We start from the raw sequence: 19636 nt of genomic DNA on the forward strand, positions 1-19636 counted from the left end.
TAGAACGGATTTATTCATTGCACTAAAAAATATATTTAAAAACAAATATATTAAATAAATACCTGCAATAACACTATCAAGAACGAAGAAAAATTGTTGAAGGAGATGAATGCAACTGATGAAGAACATAAAAGGAATTTAAAAATCCAAAAAGAATATAATAATTTCAAATTAATCCAAAGAGAAATGAAAGTAATAATTTTATTCTCAGTTTCAAGTTTCAACTAAAAAATTGGACACAGGTTTCAAGAAAAAATGTCGAAATAGGAGACACCAGGACACATGCTCTAACTCAAGAGACTCTTCACTCTAATAACAACTAAGTTTGAACCAATTACAATAGCCAAGCCCAAAACCCATTAAAGTACCAGCTATTAAAGTTGGTTTATATGTAAGTCGAATCCAGTATGACTCTCAATAGTCTTGCAAGTACTGACTTGCAAAGTCGGTAAAATATTTGGGTGATGATACCAGAGGTTTGGGGTTCAAATCCCACCAGCATCAAAGAGTTACTAATCTCTGCAATTGGAACAATATATACGTGCAATGTTTTTGGATTTGGATGGATAACATATCTGGCTACAGACTATCTTTCCAAACAATGCAAGTCACAAGAATAAGTTTAATGGTTTTGAAAGTTTTTTTTGGTAAACTCTACTTCAACTTGGAAACTTCAAGTGATGATAGTAAAATTAGTAGTGGGTCACTGCCTCATTGGTTGGGTTTGCCTCATTGGTTGGGTTAGTTGCTTATACTCTTAGAAGTCTTACGCGAAAGAGTCATATACATTTTGTGCTTGAATTAGACCATAAATTTTTTTAAATATAAAAACTATCATAATAAAGTATTTCTTTTACATCACGAAAGATACCTAAAAGATCCCGGGCCTAGGCGTATGCCCGGGTTCAAAATCTAGTAATAGACTAATAGCAGCAGGGCCAGTGCCAATTAATATTGGATTGAGCATGCTTTTTAAGTTGAAGTCCTGAACCCCTATGTTTTGGCATGGAAGCTTGAACTCCTCAGGCAGTCAGGCACTCTCAGGCCTCAGCATCTGTTGACCCAGATTCCCAGAATGTTCCCACAAGACACATAGTCGCATACTTCGCAACCAAAAGAAGGATACCATTTGCCATTCCCGTCAGAACCCACCCCAATCCAGCCCATGGTAAATTTTGCCATAAATATCAAATAAAACTAGTCAGATGACTGATCAAAGATTCACAGCCAAAATCGAATCTGGAAGATGTAGTTGATCTTACAAAGTACATGGGTCCACCTTCACCACACCTAAAGCACATACCTAAGTGTGTCGTTTTCACATTACGTACAGCTTCATGCACAAGCGTTAACAGAGTATTCATGTGACCCACCTTCTTTCCAGACTCTTTTTTCAGTATTCCGTGTACTGTTAAAAGACATGAAAACGCATGAATCTTCAGAGAAACGAACCTGGTTTTAGAAATGTATTCGTCACTGACTCAGTTTGAGTCAGTTCACATGATGTGTATTTAAAAGTTTCAACATCAAATGTATAGAAGGGAACTTGAGCTGTATTCTTCTTTAATACGGACCAACTAATGTACTTCTTCAATTCACAAATTGTTACGAGTGAAGAAAACAGACCATTTTCGGGTCGAGGTTATGTGTAGAAAATAAGATTGTGATGAGCAAGCAAATAGCTAGCGCATATGGAGAGTTGCATTGGTGCCATTTCGAGACATTGACGATCTTTACTAGACCAACATTTCAGCAACATTAAAAAGCCAAAGGTTTTGTCATATTTATGTGCATATGACCTTATGTTAGAATAGTTATATGAAAACAGCAAGTAGAGTAGAATAGAAGAAACAGTAGATGAACAGTGAACAACCAAGGCGTCGATAAGACTGTCTTTAAGGAAAGATTTCGCCCCTTCCACTGGTGCAAAAAGGTTACAATGGCGTCTTCTCCTCACAAGATTCAATGGTTATAGAAGGCTAGTTTTGCACTAATCAAACTTCTCTCTAGAACGGCGATATAACTCTCTCTAACGGCTAATAGGAAGAAGAGAAAAGAAGCTAGGGTTTGGTTGTGAGATCTGTTTCTAAAAGTTTGATTTTCTCTGTATGTGTTCTGGACGCACAAAACAATGCTTATATAGGAGTAAAGTCGGTTCCCATAAACAGTATAGGAAACTGACTGGGAATAGAAACAGAAACCCTTAACCTGTTTCCAAAAGCAAAACAAGTTTAGGCAATATGAGACTATCTTCCAAGTATAAAAGTGGAGAGAACACTCAATGTTCTCCACCTCCACTTTGCTCACTCTTAAATAGATTGAAATACAACAAAGAGATTCCAACAATCTCCCACTCTTTCAAAATACTTATAGTCCCCCATTATTTTGGAATAGGATATTACAAAAGAAAGGGTTTATGAAATGCCAGAGATAAACGAAATTGCATTGCCTAAGATATTGGTGTCTTTTGGGCTTAAACCAGTCATAGGGTAACATGTCTTTTCTCACATGAAAGCGGTAGATTAAAAATCTTTGAACCAACTTCCCTCGTAGTGAAATAGATGACATTTACCCACATTGTTTTTTCATTATATGTCAGTTCTGCGGTGTTGCGCTTTTTGGCCCTGCGCTGCCTGTGTTCCATGAATGCTCTAGAGTACTTTCCCGAATACTCATAAGAACCAACCCAGTTTTACATTCACATAGGTGGATTTCCATCAGGTATACATTGCAGTTTAAATACACCACCTCATTAAAATATTGGCTATGAAATCCATTAAGAGTTAAAGAACTCATCCTTACTCATTGCAATTCTAGTTATACAATGTATACTATAGTATCATCTCTCCATAGGGTGGGACATCTCATAAAAATAAAACGATAGTACTGTAAGACAACGAAATGACTTATTTTTCCTTTTGAACCTACTTCATGGGGTCTCCAATCACATGTCGTCAGTGTCTCCATATATATAGGCGTAAGTCTCATCCCCCTCGACGTATAACCACTTGCCTCCAAAAAGTGGTGTGGTCAGACATGTGGTCAAACTAAGTCCAACCTAACATAATCTCTAGCAGCTGCTTGATTAGGTTATATCTCGAACTTATATGTATTTTTTTCCTATTGCACATATTTCTTTATGTTTTAGCTATTGCAATGAGACAGTTGCAAAGCATATACACATCAGTAGGCTGTTTAGAGCAAATGAGAAGATTTGCCAAGAGGTTGCTAACCCACTTAGCATCATCACATGCCTTTTCTAAGGCGATTAGCTTTGATGATATCCAAGACACTCAATTTCTACCAAGGGTAAACACATAAACATTACTGGATCCAGTTTATAACACATTACCCTTCCATCAATGATGGAAATTTACTAAATATAAGTCCATAATCAATAGCTCCGTTATAGTACTTAGATAATCTAACAATATACATCTAATGTTCCTTATAAGAACAATGGGTTATCAAACACCAGTAAATTATTTTTCATAAGATGGATATCTGCCACAAGAAGTGTTGACACAGTCTTACTAACGTAATACCCATACTTTTCAATGAAAATATTTCTACTAAGTACTAAAACAACACAATGAGACCAAGAGTTATAATTCCTATATTCACCAGTCATTCAATTTTGTAGTGCCTGAAATTCCCCTATACCATCCGGTCAGTTTGGCTTAAGGTACACTGTGGGCTTCAACCATATTCAAACGTCAACATCTTGACAACTGAATATATAGCAATTACAGAAATGAGTTTAACAACATAATGAATTATCATTTCCAATGACGGTTTATTATGTGTTTCAAATAGAAATTTCTCTGTCTCATACACATTCTCAATGCTAGCACTCATGATATTAAATCATCTAAACAAAGAGAGATTAACACATATGTCTTGCTTTACTCTAAAAAAAAGTACACATCTTTATCAATAACGGTACTTTGACATCCATACGACACCAATATGTTGTTGAATTGCTCATGCCTTATAGGCGCTTGAATCAACTCATACAAAGATTTAACTAAATTGTATACCTTAAGCTCATCACCTGGTACTACTTGGTATTGTAGTTCCTCACAACTACTCAACTAGAGTCTTGAGAATTCGGAAGAAGAAATTCTAGTTACATGAGCAAGGTTCCAAAATAGTATAAATCTTTTCTTTGAGTGAAACCCCTTGACTATTATTATTATCCTTGTATTTTGTAATACAACTATCACATTTTAGTTTTCTCTTGAAGATCCAATCCAACCTATAGATCCCCCAATAGGTAGATTAACTACCTCCCCTTAATGATTTGTGTAAATCAAGAGTCCAGTTTAGAGGAGTTGTATCCTTCAAAAAGGACACTTCTCATAGACAGACAACTTCCTTATAGGTTAATGAATCTTTCTCAAAAAACATATAAACATCATCACTGTGAATGGTGGATATACTCACTGATAGTCTTCCAAATTTCTTGTTCAGAAATTATGGGATTCTCTTACGTAGTTCATTATGAACATTCAACCACTCATTGCAAAATTTCACAGAAAACACAATTTCAAATAAATTAGCATATAAAACATTCAATAATATTGTGGTATCTGCAAGATTGTTATCACTCATGACAACTAAAAACAAGTAGCATTATTATGAGTTTAACTAATGAACATCTACTATATAGTTCTAGGTCTCAAAAATATTTCTTTTAGATTCATTCACAATAGCTTTGGCAAGGCACCCCCCACATTTTGACGCATTTTTGGATAGGTCCAAGACCTTTCCATACTTTGTAGGTTAGTGTCTTTCCAGTTATCTTGTGAGGTAAACTATGGTAAAACAGTGTCATGCATATGGGTCACAACCCCCCACAGTTCAATGGTTACTCAACCTAATCAAACTTATATACAAAACACATTATACCGCAAATACTAAAAGAAACTATAATAATAATATGCACTCTTATGACAAGAATACACATTACTCAAGTATATGATTATGGATCATATTAAACAGTCATATTATGTTCATGCTATCTATATGAAAGAAAATCCACAAATGATTCTAATGAATATTAAAGAATAGAAGAATTAGATGAAAAGGGTTTTACCTAAGATAATATCATTATCATTTTTCTTTTTATCATTCAACATTCCAACTTACATAGTGAGACAATCCACACATTTGTACATCACCTTGGCTATTTATTCATAGTCAAAAGAGGATAATGCCTAATAAGACAATCCACAGGCGTTACATCTCATTGTCTAAAATAATCATATGAGGATATTGTCTAATAAGACAATACATAACTTTACATCTCCTTGACTAAATTAGGTTTAGGAGAATATTAATTGTTTCCTCTTATAGACAACACATTACTTAAAAAAAAATATGACATGGTTAAACTTCATGTCAAAGGTAAAGAATGCATTCATGCCAAACATACTTAATATAATACAATTGGTCCAGGAAAAGTAAACTTTAACTGCACCATTCACAACAAAAGGTATACGATATTAAACAAATCCAGCCACTGAATATGCAAAACAACATAGGACTCCACCTCCTCTTCATACATGAGCTCAAGTAAGATAGAATATTATATCAACAAGACCTCAAGTGCAACCACAACATCTAATGGCTCAACCCATTAATGTCTTCAACTAGAAAAAATTTACCAATAAACTATCATCAAGTTCAAAGTAAATCCATGATTAAATCCAAAACTAGCATGCTACACAACTTTAACATATGTTATATTGGATATAAGCTACAAGTTACTTCATCTAACATGTATTCTCACAACATTACAATTATAACCATCGTATAACAACACGTACACTAAATAGATAAGGTAAACAATTATGCATTGAATACATTATAATTATTAACCAAGATTTGAATGTGGTTTATATTAACTATCTTAAGGTCTCTCTTAGACCATCTACATACATCTTCATATGTATAAAGAAAATTAATATCACACTACATCTAGTCAAACCAAATAATATCATTAATGATAAACAAAATTTAAGTATAATTTGTTGACTAGGTTATTAAAGAAGTTTAAGCTTAGGGATTTCCCTCCTAAGAATAAAAACTAGCATGCAACTCAAGCCAAGAATATCATCATATCATCATATAATCAAACCAAAAGAATTGCAAAAAGTGAAAGAATACGATACCTAACCGATTAAAAAACCGGATTACTATATTTTCCTCCTTCCAGAAAAATAGTTCAAAAGAACTATAACACTGAACCAGCTCAGGACGAATTGTGTATCAATTCTTATACCACTATAAAGCTCTTTGAATCAGTTATCCAACACAAAAGGCGGATTGCAAAACCAAGATCTGAACTAAACGTTATAGCAGTTTCTGTAACGAATGACACAGCTGTCAAAAAGACGAACCTTGACGTTTTTCTTGATAGAAATCTTAGATTTGACTCCCACAAACGTAGGAGAAAGGTCTACAACCATATAGGGTTTGATAAACCACAAAAGATTAATAAAGATTCAATCCATAATTGGTTTCCCTAACAAAAACGAAATTATTAGAAAATTTCTAAAGTCATAATCTAATAACACAAACAATAACTCAAAGTAAAAGACTTATCTTTTGATTGCCATATTAAAGCACTCTCCTTTGTTCTACTACGAAATTCTTTTTTTAATATTGTTAGAATAGTTGTATGAAAATAGCAGCTAGAGTATAACGAAAGAAAGCGATGAAGGCGACATTGAACAACCAAGGCGTCGATAAAGGCATCTTTTAAGGAAAAAATTTAAGCCCCCTTCCCAGTGCGAGAAAGGCTACAATAATGGCGTCTTCTCCTCACAAGATTCAATGGTTACAGAAGAGTAGTTTTGCACTAATCAGACTTCTCTCTAGAACGGCGATATAACTCTCTCTGATGGCTAATAGGAAAAAGAGAAAAGAAGCTAGGGTTTGGTTGTGAGATCTGTTTTTAAAAGTTTGATTTTCTCTATATGTGTTCTCGACACACAAAACAATGCTTATATAGGAGTAAGATCGGTTCCCAGAAACAGTATAGGAAACTGACTGGGAATAGAAACAGAAACCCTTAACCTGTTTCCAAAAGCAAAACAAGTTTAAAGAATATGGGACTATCTTCCAAGTATAAAAGTGGAGAGAACACTCAGTGTTCTCCACCTCCACTTTACTCGCTCTTAAGTAGATTGAAATACAACAAAGAGATTCCAACACCTTCTTCCATTAAAAAATTACCTACATTAGACTAGTCCATAGTCCTTGAAACAATAATCAGTTAATTACATTCTGTTTTCCTTTGGCTTAGTTTGTTTTATCTCTTTTCGACTAATTACATCAAAATAGGTCTAAAAAACCCTAATTTTTTTTTTTATAAAAATTGAGCTAGAATAGACAATGGTTGTTAGGAACCATCTTTACTCAAATTCCAGGCTCCGTCCCCTGAGCGCCAAGCTGCTCTCGCAAATTTAGCTACTTAGCATTTCTTGGATAACTGAAAATAGAGATAGGTGCACCGTGCGCCAAACCCGACTTCAGTCATCATGTTCTCCTAAATCCTCTCTTTTCGTATATATTCTTCTGATTCTAAGTTTCCCAGGTTTCACATTCCCTTCGGTATAGTTGATTCAAATTTGTTTACTCATATATATATTGCAAGGGGTTTATTGAGGTTTTGGGATGCTGAATCAATCATGAAGAGATGGGGATTCTGAATCCTCTCTGAAATATAGCGTTGGACCACCCCATATATCCTACAAACTAAACATTTTGCCAAAAAAATCCGTACTCTAAATATTTTCTTTGATGACAATGTATTTAGTACGTTCATGAGATGATCGCATCGTGGAGTCGCGTTGAGACAACACAAGCATACTACAGAGCAACGGAATTTGAGCTTACAACGTGAAATTTACCAATGTCAAATTGTCAACTGAACGTGACATGGCCCATGGGGGAAGTGCATTTACATTTTTTTTTTTTTTGGTAACTGGGTGCATTTACGATGAACATACCTATTGCATAAAAAATTTATTGCTTTGTTAATGCATTTTTGCTTGCACATGAAGTAGTGAATAATATCATAGTTCAAGAGCTCTCATAGTTTCATGGCTTGTATTTATTGAAGATTTAAAATTGGTGAAAGTCTATGAGAATATATTTATTATGGTATAGTCTGATTCCCGACTTCAGTAAAAGTGTAGACAGAAGCAACACAAAAAAGGTCGAAAGCTGACTAAATAATAATTTATATATTAGACTTACTGATGAGAGGTAATAGATTTAGAGAGTGGTTCTAGGGACATATTTCATATTTCATATTGATACGTAAACAAACTCAAAATCGGTAGAACATTTATAAGTTTTGGATTAGGCTAATTTTTTGTAGATATGATCTCCTAACTATTCTAAATATTGTCATAAATCATTTTCCCCATTTTTTATACTATATTTTGCAAGTTTAGAATTTTTTTATTATTTGTGACAATGTTTAGGAGATCATATCTACAAAAAATTAGCCTAATCCAAAACTTATAAATGTCCTAACGATTTTGAATTTGTTTACTTGATAAAATATGTCCCTAGAACCATCCCAGGTTTACACATATAGTAGGGGAAGGAAATCAGTCCCCATGCTTGATATGAAGCAACTATAATGTCAAAAGAACACCTAGAATTTACAGTGACAAATGTAAACTATATTAAAATTTCCATCTTCTGTACAGTAAAGTGGTAGCAAAATAGATCCAAAAATGAATATTGGACAAACAGGAATAAAGGAATAAAAGAATTAAAGATCCATTTGGCTGCTTCAACTATATCTTGATCCACCAAAAATGAGCCCAAATATAGGATCCCTCCACAGTCATATTCAGTGATGGATCTCGTACTTGACAATATTCCACCTCTATATCAGCATTCCAAGTAGTGGAGATGGTGTTGATTCTATTTCGCAGCTGGCCCTACATTAACCCATTTTACATGGTGCTGTGTCTACGTACTTCCTCTGCTGGACTGCTTGTTGCATCAGCTGAAGTTATTCAGATGGGGATGTCTCTACTTCAGGAGGTGCGACACTACTGGAAGAACTGGTTGAAGCATTCTCCACCCCTGGAGGCCTGTACTTCACAAACACTCTATCTTTGTTCTCCCTCCACCAGTCTTCTGCCTGCTGCCCCGAATACCTTTTCTTGCTGGAAGTGCACGAAAGTAATTCATATGTAAGGAGAAAAGAAAGTAATGAAAAGACTCAACAAAGGTTCACAAGCTCTTACTCTTTAGCCAAAATGAAAAGCAAAGTTCGTATATAGAAATAAAAATTAATTTGAAATCTGGTCTAGTTTCACGGCAAGAATTCTTCTTCTTCTTCCACGGTACTGGTAAAGATATATTCTATCTGAGAAAAAAGACCCGGATGATCCTATCTTACAAAGACAATGACAAAGCGGAAAAAAACAGATAGAAAACAATCACAACGGAGTCTACAATGACAAAGATGACAATACGACTACCCATAAAGGAACCCCAATGAAGACAAAGCTCCCCAAGGTGTTACCCCTCCATCCTCCCAGATTTGTTACCAAAGAAACAGAAACCCCTTGATCAAGATAATTATATCATCCGCCGATAAAGATCCAGATGCTGGTAAACACTGATATGCAGTTTTGCCCAGTCTGTCTCCGCATGCATTTTGAGCATGTTTCTATTGCTATTCCAAAAGGAAAAGCTTCACAGTCCAGGCTTCCAGCCATTTGGAAAGAAAATATAGTTTCTCCAACATGAAATACTGTGCACAAGGACAAATTACCTTCCCGGTAGAGGTAGTGAGATTATTGCTCATGCTAGGAGTTGGTAACCATATAACACTATATGTACATTTGCCTACCATGTTTAATAGCATGGCCATGGTGATACAGATGCAACACTCAGCACAAGAATTCGAACCGAATACAAGGTCAAAACTCAAATGAAATCTGACTAGTGTAAAACCTATAACTTTTAGTTGCACAGCTTGACACAATCTAGTATAAACTTGGACGTTTCATGTATGGAATATGAGTTGTAGACTGTCTTGACAACAATGCAATTATTCAGCATAATATTTATAAAAACAGGTAAATATACCTGAATCTGACTCGTTTAAAAACTTTGGTTCCAGTCCGAAGTTGAATGAAAGTTATATAAACACCAGGCTCAAATTGCTCGGTCTCTTCCTTCAATTCTGAAATACTAGGATATCTTGAAACATCCTCTACGCTTTGGTGACGAACAACCTCCTTATTATCAGGAACAGATGTTCCATCGTCTTCAGCACTCTGTGATAGGTCTGCAACTCCTGTACTATCACTAGGATCAACCGTTTTTTCTTGTTGGCCATGCTCTGGACTATTTGCTGGAAAGGAAGAAGAAACTTCAGAAGCTTCATTTCCATCTATTCTCATCAAAACTTCTATCTCTGTGTGCATGGCTCTGAAGTTTTCACTGTCACAAATCTCAGGAGATAGGTTTTCCGTCATGTCCTTCAACTGAATAACACGTAAAACAAAACAAAAAGGGTAGTTAGCATGAAGTTATTATGTAGTGCAAACTCCCACACTGACCAAGTGAATCTTCACAATCAAGACAAGAAATTTTCCATGCCTAGCAGCACTCTCCACAGATTCATAACCCTCTAACAACTGCCTGCTGCACTCCGAACAGTTTTGTCATGCAGATAAGCTCTGGAACACGTTCACATACCTCGGGGAGACCTGCTCTTTTGCACATACATGTGGGCCAATGAGGCGCAATACACAAAGCTATCCTTTGACACAAGTATATCCCTGTAATTCCCACCTGTGGCGTGCCTCCAACAAAACCCATGCCCATTTTCTTTTATATTTTGTATCCATCATTGATCTTATTTGAAAGACCTTGACTATTAGCTTTCTGGGAATACCAACTTGCTCATTGCTCACATTTTGCTTTATCTTTTTAGCACCTCAAATTTCTTTCTAAGTTTGCAGTCCCACATCTTCAATTGATTGAAGTTTGAGCAAAAATAGGAGCCCATGGGATGTGTATCCCAATTTGGAGGTTTAATTCCTCTCTTGATGCTCATTGTTTGGGTGGATGGTATACTTCTGTTTCACAACCTTTTAAAATAGACCTTCACTTCTTTTGCTTTGTTGTTTTTTTCCTATTCTCTACCAGATTAGAATTTTTGGCAGATAATTTCCACACCAAAATGATTTAGTGGAAAAGTAAACAATGCAAAAGGTCTAGCTTTCCCTTTCCAACAGTGGGTTGGAAAACCAATGCAATGAAAGAGTGCGTGTTTTTTAAGAAACTCTTCTAGGTATTTTGTAACACTTTCTTATTACAAGTCTCTGCTGTGTGGTGGAGAAGATGGTTTTGCAAGCTTGACATTTTCCACTGTGTGTAATACTTGTATACAGATAACAAAGAAGAAAATGCAATTCCTTCTGAATATGATGTATTCATCAGTATTAAAGCTGATAATACATTGTAGTTGTAGAACATGCATAAGTATACCTGGGAAGCAATGGACTTGATAAGCTCTTTTGCTACTATACTCTTGGAAGATTCTTGTGCAGCCACAGAAACAGCTTCTTGAGCCTTTTGTTGCGACTTCAGCAGCTCATTATCTTGTATTTCACACTTCTGACTCAAAGTTTTAACCTAGAAGCCAGACCATGGTGTATGGTCCATTTAACAATCATTCACCTTATTATTAGAGGTTACTATACCAATAATTGATAATGGAAAAAAGGAAAATAAACAGAGTACCTTAAATATGTTGAGTAGTGGTAGGCGAATGTTTTTTTACCTGGCTTTGCAGTTTCAGAACTTCTTGGTTTAATAGTTCATTTGTTTTCTTGAGGCTATCAATGACGCTCTTGGAAAATACAGGAGTTGCGGACCGTGGAGGGCTTGGCTTTCTTGAGTAAGGCGATGCAGGTCTAGATGTCATCACCGGCTGAGGTGCTGATGTGATAACTGGTTTTAAAGCATATTGCAGTGCAGTCAGAGAACTTGGGAACCCAATATCTTTCAGCTGAAAAAGTGATGGTACTTGGGAAACCCGAACCATAGAAAGAGACTCGGATTTTATCCCAGGCTTAACTGACTTAACATCAACATACTTCATAGTCTCTGCACTCGGTGACAATAAAATCCTTGAAGACCTTACCTCCCCTCTATCAAACCTCTCCCTGCTGTCTATTGATCGCCGCGGTGCTACACTTTTCCTACTAAACGTAGAGGCATTGCCAACTTCACTAACTTTGAGTTTGGCATAGCAAGAATCACATACACGGTGTGGTTTTCCTGGAGTGGGAGCCAATGCAGCTCTCAATGCCTTTTTGGAACTACAAGCATGACAATGCACCAAGCCGCAATTATAACAGTTGTGTCTCTTTCTAGTAAACCCAAATGTCTGACGACATCCTGTACAAACTGATTGATCTGCACCGGATACCCACTTGTGAATGCATATACTCGTCGTGAAGTTTGATCCACATGAAATACTTTTCACAAGCCTGTCTTTTAGTGCTTCAACAAGAGTTGGAGCTTTGCGATCTTCCACATCTCCATGCCCCAATCTTCCATTGGCACCTTTTCCCCATGTGAACACTTCACTTCTTGACGTCAAAACAGCAATGTGGAACGAACCGCATGAAATTACTTCAACAGATTCACCCACCAATTTATCTTGTACTAAGCAGGGACTCTTTCCATCACACAGCGGATTTCCGAGCTGACCATATGCGACACTTCCCATGGTAAAAACATGTCCTGATGTTGTGAGAGCAACAGTTATATTATGTCCACAGGCCAGCTGGTGGAAGTTGTAGTCGATAAGTGATGAGACACAGGTAGGGACTAGGCGAGTTTCCTTGTCCCCATGACCTAAACGATGTTTGTCACCATCACCCCATGTGAACAACTTTCTAGGTGAAATATTTGCACCATGCTGTCCCATAACCTCGACAATTGCTGCAGTGTGCCATACTCCACATGCAACCTTTATAGTTTTTAGTCCAGTCAATGATTCCACTTCCCTTGGTAATGCAATGGTTTCTCGATTACCGTGTCCTAAAACACCAAATGTTCCATCACCAAATGTGAACAATTTCCCGTTGGAAGTTACTAATGCAGTATGCCACGTGCCACAGGCAACGGATAAAACTTGACGTCCTTCCAAAGGACCAGAAACTCTTTTAGGTATCCAGTGGCTGACATTAGTTCCATGACCAAGAAGTCCAGCATTGTGAGTGCCATCCCCCCATGTAAATAGATCGCCAGCCATAGATACAGCACAAGTATGATACTCACCACATGCAACATAATCCACATTATTGACTGCCAAAAACTCAACAAGGTAAGGGCGACTGAAATCCTTATCAATTCCATGGCCTAGTCGCCCCCCAGATTCTTCACCCCACGTGAAAACCTCACCTTGCCTTGTAACAAGAGCAGCATGTCTAACACCACAAGCAATTTGATGAACATCTAGAACTACATCTGACTCTAAAGGTTTAGGAAGTAGCACATCAACTTTGGAAGGGAAAGACTTCGGAAACCCTTCAGCTAGACTTCCATCACTCCAAACCTCCCCCCAGACATAAACATCACCCAAAGATTCAATGTCATCTGGTCCAGAACCTTGACTAGAAGAGCTAGGAGCGCTTGAAACACTAAGTCGGAAACCATCCCCTGTACTTGATCTTAGTTGCATATTTGCACGGTCTGACCCCACATCTGAACTTGTCGTATTTGAAGGAGGTTCACGAGAAGAAAAGTCGGATGGCTTTGAGCGTGCGATTCGTAGAAAGCTCGAAGTAGCCTCTAGTGTTGCACTGAAAGGATGAGAGCTGTTTTGGATGAAATCTCCACCATTTAACTGCAATATGTTGAGAAAAACAGTGATTTTACTATTTTGAACATTACTTGCCATAGAATATAAAAATATATTCTAACCTATCAATGACCAATCTAAACCAAGTACACAAGTTTTGTATATTCTAGAAATATATTACGTTCTAAAAATTTACGTAAATTTAGACAGTACAACAGACAGCAAATGTAATGCTGAAACCAATCAAAGCTTACAACTAATGTATTGATCAGTGTAACATATTCCTATGATCCTATCACACAAAATATCCAGTTCCTTTAACTAGCTGAGTCCATATTCTTTCATCTCAAAATAATACCTGTGATATATCACTAATATTAACATATTGGCTGTTGCTCCACCTGTATGACGAACAGACCCTAGAAAATGGAAGGCCTTAAAAATGCCATGTCTGAGCCAAGTCCACATAACCTACGTCCACCCAGTACTAATAGTTTACGGAGGTAACTCCCCTAGAGATAAGGGATTCAAATGCATTATGCAAAATGGTCGGAGATACTATTAATATTGCAGCTATATGAGTGACATATATTGTCTTTTGGTACATGCACCATTTTTGTCAATTTCCGCCTGTTCTTCTAATTCAGAGAAAACATTAATTGAAAAAACAAGTTTCTAGCCTTGTTAAAGGTCTCAATTGGGAGCTAAGTGGAAACTTAAACTGACCCCATATTTAAGAAAAAACAAAACTACAGTTATTACATATTAGTGTGCCAAGAAATTCATTCTACGCATGCATGTTCATTGAAAGAAAGAAGCATTATAAAGGAAGCGATGTTTAAATTGGGTAAAACACAGAAAAAGATTAAGAGATGTATCCAAATGATAGATTGAACTTTCTCTTAAAATACTAGAAAACATATACTTAAAGTAAGGATGACAACCCACATCTGAAATATCACTTCTAGTGCGCCTACTGCACTGGCCCGTAGAAATTAAGGACCTTAGGCCTGCAAACCACGCTTCTGTTTCAACTTTGTCCTTGCAAATCTATACCATAGGAAAAGTGAAGAAATTATGTACTTATGTTAGAAATCAACATACAACCTCGTATGAAAATGACAGAAAAGATGGTAACTGCCTTCGAACACTAACCAGATCAAGTGATCTTTCACCATTACTATATAGCAGAGAGAATGACAAGTAGTCCTTTTCAGGACGTGGAAATCTCCTAAATACAGCCTGTTGAGACCAACAATCAAGGCACTATATTAGTACAAGTTCCATAATCTGCATGCAAATTTAAAGTTCGACAAAGCATGTTAATAACTTTATATACAGTAGACTCACAGTTCTCTGTCCAGGAACGATCTTTGAGACTAAAGATAACTTTAGATTCCTTTCCTCTCCGTGTGAGAGCCAAATTAATGTTTTTTCATCCTGTGAAGACCGACCGATAGTAAGCAATGAAACACCCGCAACGTATAGATATATCACAAATGGGTAAATCTGGCCAAAAACACTAAAAGAATATGCTCCACAGACTTGGTAGATGACTCAATCATGAAGGAAGAAAGAAAATTATCAACAAAAACTGGAGGAAGTTCTTTATCACCTACAGTGGTTCATGTGCAAATATTCTGACAGGAGACATTATTCTCTATACTACAATTGCAAACTTAGAAACACGTAATGTACTCGTGCAATCAAATTAAAGAAATTTGATGTATCGATTCCTAAATTTTAATAACCTCGATAATGCCTTATCTGTGCCAACAATGATATTGGAAAGCAAAATGGTTTTCCCGACTTTACTTCCTACCCTTCTTTATAGGAACGATGGATATAATAATAGCACTATTACAAACCACTTTTACAAGAAAATGAAAGAGCAAATAAAAGTACTAGTTCAGGAACACGCGCCACGCACACCGATACACATTAGCAGAAGTAAATTATTAAAATCCTAACTTTCTCGTATAACAAACTCCTAACTAATAACATCTTGTGCTTTTAAAATGTCTTAATGTAACCTTCCTGATAAGAGTTATTTTTATGCTTTGCTTTATCAAGACTCTTAGCTCGTTCGCATGTTATTACTTACTACAATGACAATCAATTCATTATCCAAAAATGTTAAATCAAAAATCAAAAAAAGAAGAAGAATGAAAACAATAGAGAGAGAGAGAGGACACAAGGTCTTAAAGAGCCTTAGACCAGAAAAACCAAACACCTACCTCATTCCATTTTCTGAAAGTTACATTCTAAAAAAATTAGGCAGGTCCTTTAGAAAAGGTGGAAAACTTTCTCTACCAGCAGATTAGGGTCTCTGCTGAGATCTGGCAATTGGGTGATAGGGACTAGGGGTCTTCCTATCTAGGTTTTATTTGCAACTACGAAGGTTGTATTTAAGCGCACCAATTTATGTCCCATAGCTTGATCTATGTGAAATTTTCACTGCTCAGTCTTCTTTCCATTTGGTCAATTGACTTTCTTTCATTAAAAGGGAAAGAAAAGTTAAGAAAACAGAAAGAAAAGATGAGACATTGAGTTTTGTAGGGAAGAAAATTCAGTTTCATGATGAACATTAGGTAGATCACATCACCACAGAGGGTAACAGCCATGGACGTTTAAGCATGCTTGACAACACTAGAACTGCCACATTAAATGACTTTGGCGAATTGAATGTATGAATGAGTAAGAAAAAATTAAAAACAAAAAAGTTAGCTGCACATGCATATTACTATGCAAGAATAAAACTCACAGCTGAAATTCTAAAAGGGCGAAACTTAGGCTTCCCTTTCCGACTATACTTGAGTAACTGAGTTCCTTTCTTCAAAGCGATAAGGGCCTTCACAAGAGAAAAAATGCTATTCAAGTTAAGAAAATGTTAAACGTAGTAACAAAAAAAATTGGTTACACAACAAGATAATTGCATGAAGCAACAAAGCACGTGAACGCCAATAATTATACTTTACTGACTATCTAACAGTATCTGAGAAATATTAAGTCACCCGCCATACAAGAAACTGTGATACTCTAGATTGTCACTAAAACAACTGCAACTAACAAATACCGGAAAAAAATTGAACTCAACTCAAAGGTATACATTTGAAAACAGGTATAAATCAGAAATCAATAAGCAAAACAACAGATTTTTTTGGAAAAAAGGAAAAAGAAACAACCAATGGTGATTTTTCCACATGTCAAATTTAAATATTGTAGAAATCTTGATGAAAATTTGTGTAACTTACAGACTATAGAAAACCTGAAAATATCAACTATAAGCTCAAATCATCAAGATCTTGAATTTTTTATACTTTTGTCGGAACCAAAGATACAAGATGAGTTCAATTCATTGTGAGAGGTGATTTAAACAACACTTCCCAGGTCCAAGAACCAGGTGATTTAAAACAATGAAATGTTTTTAGCAGTATCAAAGAGTTTGAGAGATAGGGGGCATAATTTCCTCACGCTTTTAGCACTTGCTTCCAATAAATGTAAAAGGTTGACACATGAAACTTCAGTGAAACGTTTTGAACTAGGAGGGGTTGAGATATCATATGAAGGCATATCAAGTTATGGTCACAGACTATGTTGGTTTCCATACTAACTTAAACCTGTTCTAAAACCTACAAAAGGTATAAAAAATAGCAAATTAAAAGCAAGAATATCAGAAAAATATAGTATGAAAAATCTACGATATTAGCCTCACAATTTTTCATTTAGCGTTATCATACAATGGGAAGGGCTAACTAAGCCAAGCATTAGACAAGATACATCTGTATCCCATCTAATTGTAGCCAAAATAAGAATCTACTAACACTAATAAAGAAAGAAACACCCTCGATGTTCTAATTCAACTTATTATTTGTCAATAAATCAAACAAGATACTATACTGGAAATGCTTACTTGGTCGATATCGCGCTCAGCATTCACATAACTAGCAGGATCTGCCATTCCATCTGAAAGAATTCCTAAAAAACAGCTGTAGAAGAATCATCCCCAGTTGGAATAACTGCATCAGGTGTGGTGACTTGGGTACTCCAGTCTTCATAGATGAAGTTGTTTCTTATTGTAACGTAACATCAATTTCAACTTCGAACTTCCTCTGAAACCAAATAGATCAAAAGCTCAAATCAACAAGAATCCCCCTAACAACATTAAGTAACAAACATTTAACTACTGTAGTTATACTAAGTGTCTTAAACAACTGTTTCGCCCTCACAAGTTCTACGACCTTAAATTTAACAATGTATGACAATGACATACAACAAAAATCACCTGAAACCGAAAGCACATTTGACTTTCCTATATGAAAAATGTACCTCTACTATATCAAATACATAAAACAAAACGTGACGAAAGGTGTACAAACACTCACAAGAAAAATTTACTTCAAATCTGCTGGAAAAGGCTTTGTTTCCTATGGGCATTGCAATAACAATGTTACAAAAAACAAACCACCACCTGCAAACCATATCCAAATGCATCCAATTATAACAAAAACTAAAATTTGCAATTTCATAAAACAACAATGGTGATCCAAACATAACTTATATATAGACATAATAAGTTGAATAAAACTAGCTACATTTTTGCATGGAAATAATGTTATGAATAATAATAAATAAATAAAAAAGGGTGTGTCAAAATGAAAAGTGGACAAGAGAATATAAAAATTGGAAAGAATTTATAAAAAAAAAAAAAAATTATATGATGGTTCAATTTTGAATGAATATATAGTGATGAAAATGGAGGAGTTAAGAGTTTACCTTTTAGGGTTAGGGTTTCATTGGAAGAAAAGAGAAAGAGAGAAATGTGGAAGAGAAAATTGTAGGAGAGAGAAAAAAAAATGAGAGAGACAAGAGAGAAACAAGGAAGAGAAGCAACAGAAAACTGAAAACATTTCGGATATATATATAGGGGAAGTTTGGGTATTACGCTTGTCATTTTGGCGGGTTGGATTTCTATTGGGTTTTTACACTGTTAGTCTAAGCCCATGGGTAACAGGCCCATGAGTTTCAGTCTCTTATTCAACATGTCATGTCAGGTTTTGTTTTCTGATTGTACAACTGATTGATTGAGAATGCTTTCTGCAAGTGTAGAATTAGTTCACCCGGGGTTTGCTAATTTTCTATTTCTAATAAAGGGGACTTTATTCTTAACAACAGAAGGTAATGCATGTCTGTTGGGCATGGGAAGAGTGCCACATTAGTAAAGCATTAAGATGGTGATCGATAGTGAGTGATTAATCTTGTAAGCAAGGAAATATTGAGGATATTTGGAATGTAGTACCTAAATTTCAGAGATAGTGGTCACTAGAGCAAGTCAGAGGCTTCAGAGTAAAACTTATTTTTTGGATCCATTAAAAGACTACCCACCTGTTAAGCAAGGAGTTATAGGAACTGTATGTACTCTTTATAAAGTTCAAGGTACAATCTTTTGTCAGTCTGTACTTGATATCTTTCCAGGGCAAGAGGAGTGAACTTTATAACTCTACACTGTATTATCCTATTATGTCTAGCTGATCGCGGGTTGTTAATTTCTGAGTAGTTTGTCATCTGTTACAAGAGAAGGCAAGGAGATAAGTTGTGCATGGGGGAAATAGGATGGATTTTGGGCATGTGCAATGAGATATAGCGGTCCAGAGTGGCTAATACCTTTTTAACAACCTTAAATTGTCAAGAACATCGTTAGCTGCCACTTCTGGAATTGGATCTTCGTATCAAAGGATTTAACACAGTCATCATTTGCATGTATTGGTGGTA

At 35.9% G+C, this 19636-nt stretch overlaps 1 protein-coding gene across 1 annotated transcript; it reads right to left on the bottom strand.

Annotated features, from left to right (window-relative positions):
* Positions 1–8680: 8680 nt before the first annotated feature.
* On the bottom strand, positions 8681–18758 carry LOC147498815 (PH, RCC1 and FYVE domains-containing protein 1-like). The gene is made up of 11 exons (XM_086560702.1): positions 18641–18758; positions 18250–18335; positions 17778–17976; positions 16629–16715; positions 15215–15304; positions 15020–15106; positions 14813–14914; positions 11834–13909; positions 11539–11685; positions 10129–10529; positions 8681–9197 (listed from the first exon to the last, which is right to left on the bottom strand). The coding sequence occupies exons 3-11, from the start codon at positions 17823–17825 to the stop codon at positions 9041–9043; spliced, it is 3195 nt and encodes a 1064-aa protein (XP_086416828.1). The 5' UTR covers positions 17826–17976; positions 18250–18335; positions 18641–18758; the 3' UTR covers positions 8681–9040.
* Positions 18759–19636: the final 878 nt, after the last annotated feature.

The sequence above is a fragment of the Coptis chinensis genome, chromosome 5, assembly GCF_015680905.1.
Source record: "Coptis chinensis isolate HL-2020 chromosome 5, ASM1568090v1, whole genome shotgun sequence".
Classification (NCBI taxonomy): Eukaryota; Viridiplantae; Streptophyta; class Magnoliopsida; order Ranunculales; family Ranunculaceae; genus Coptis; species Coptis chinensis.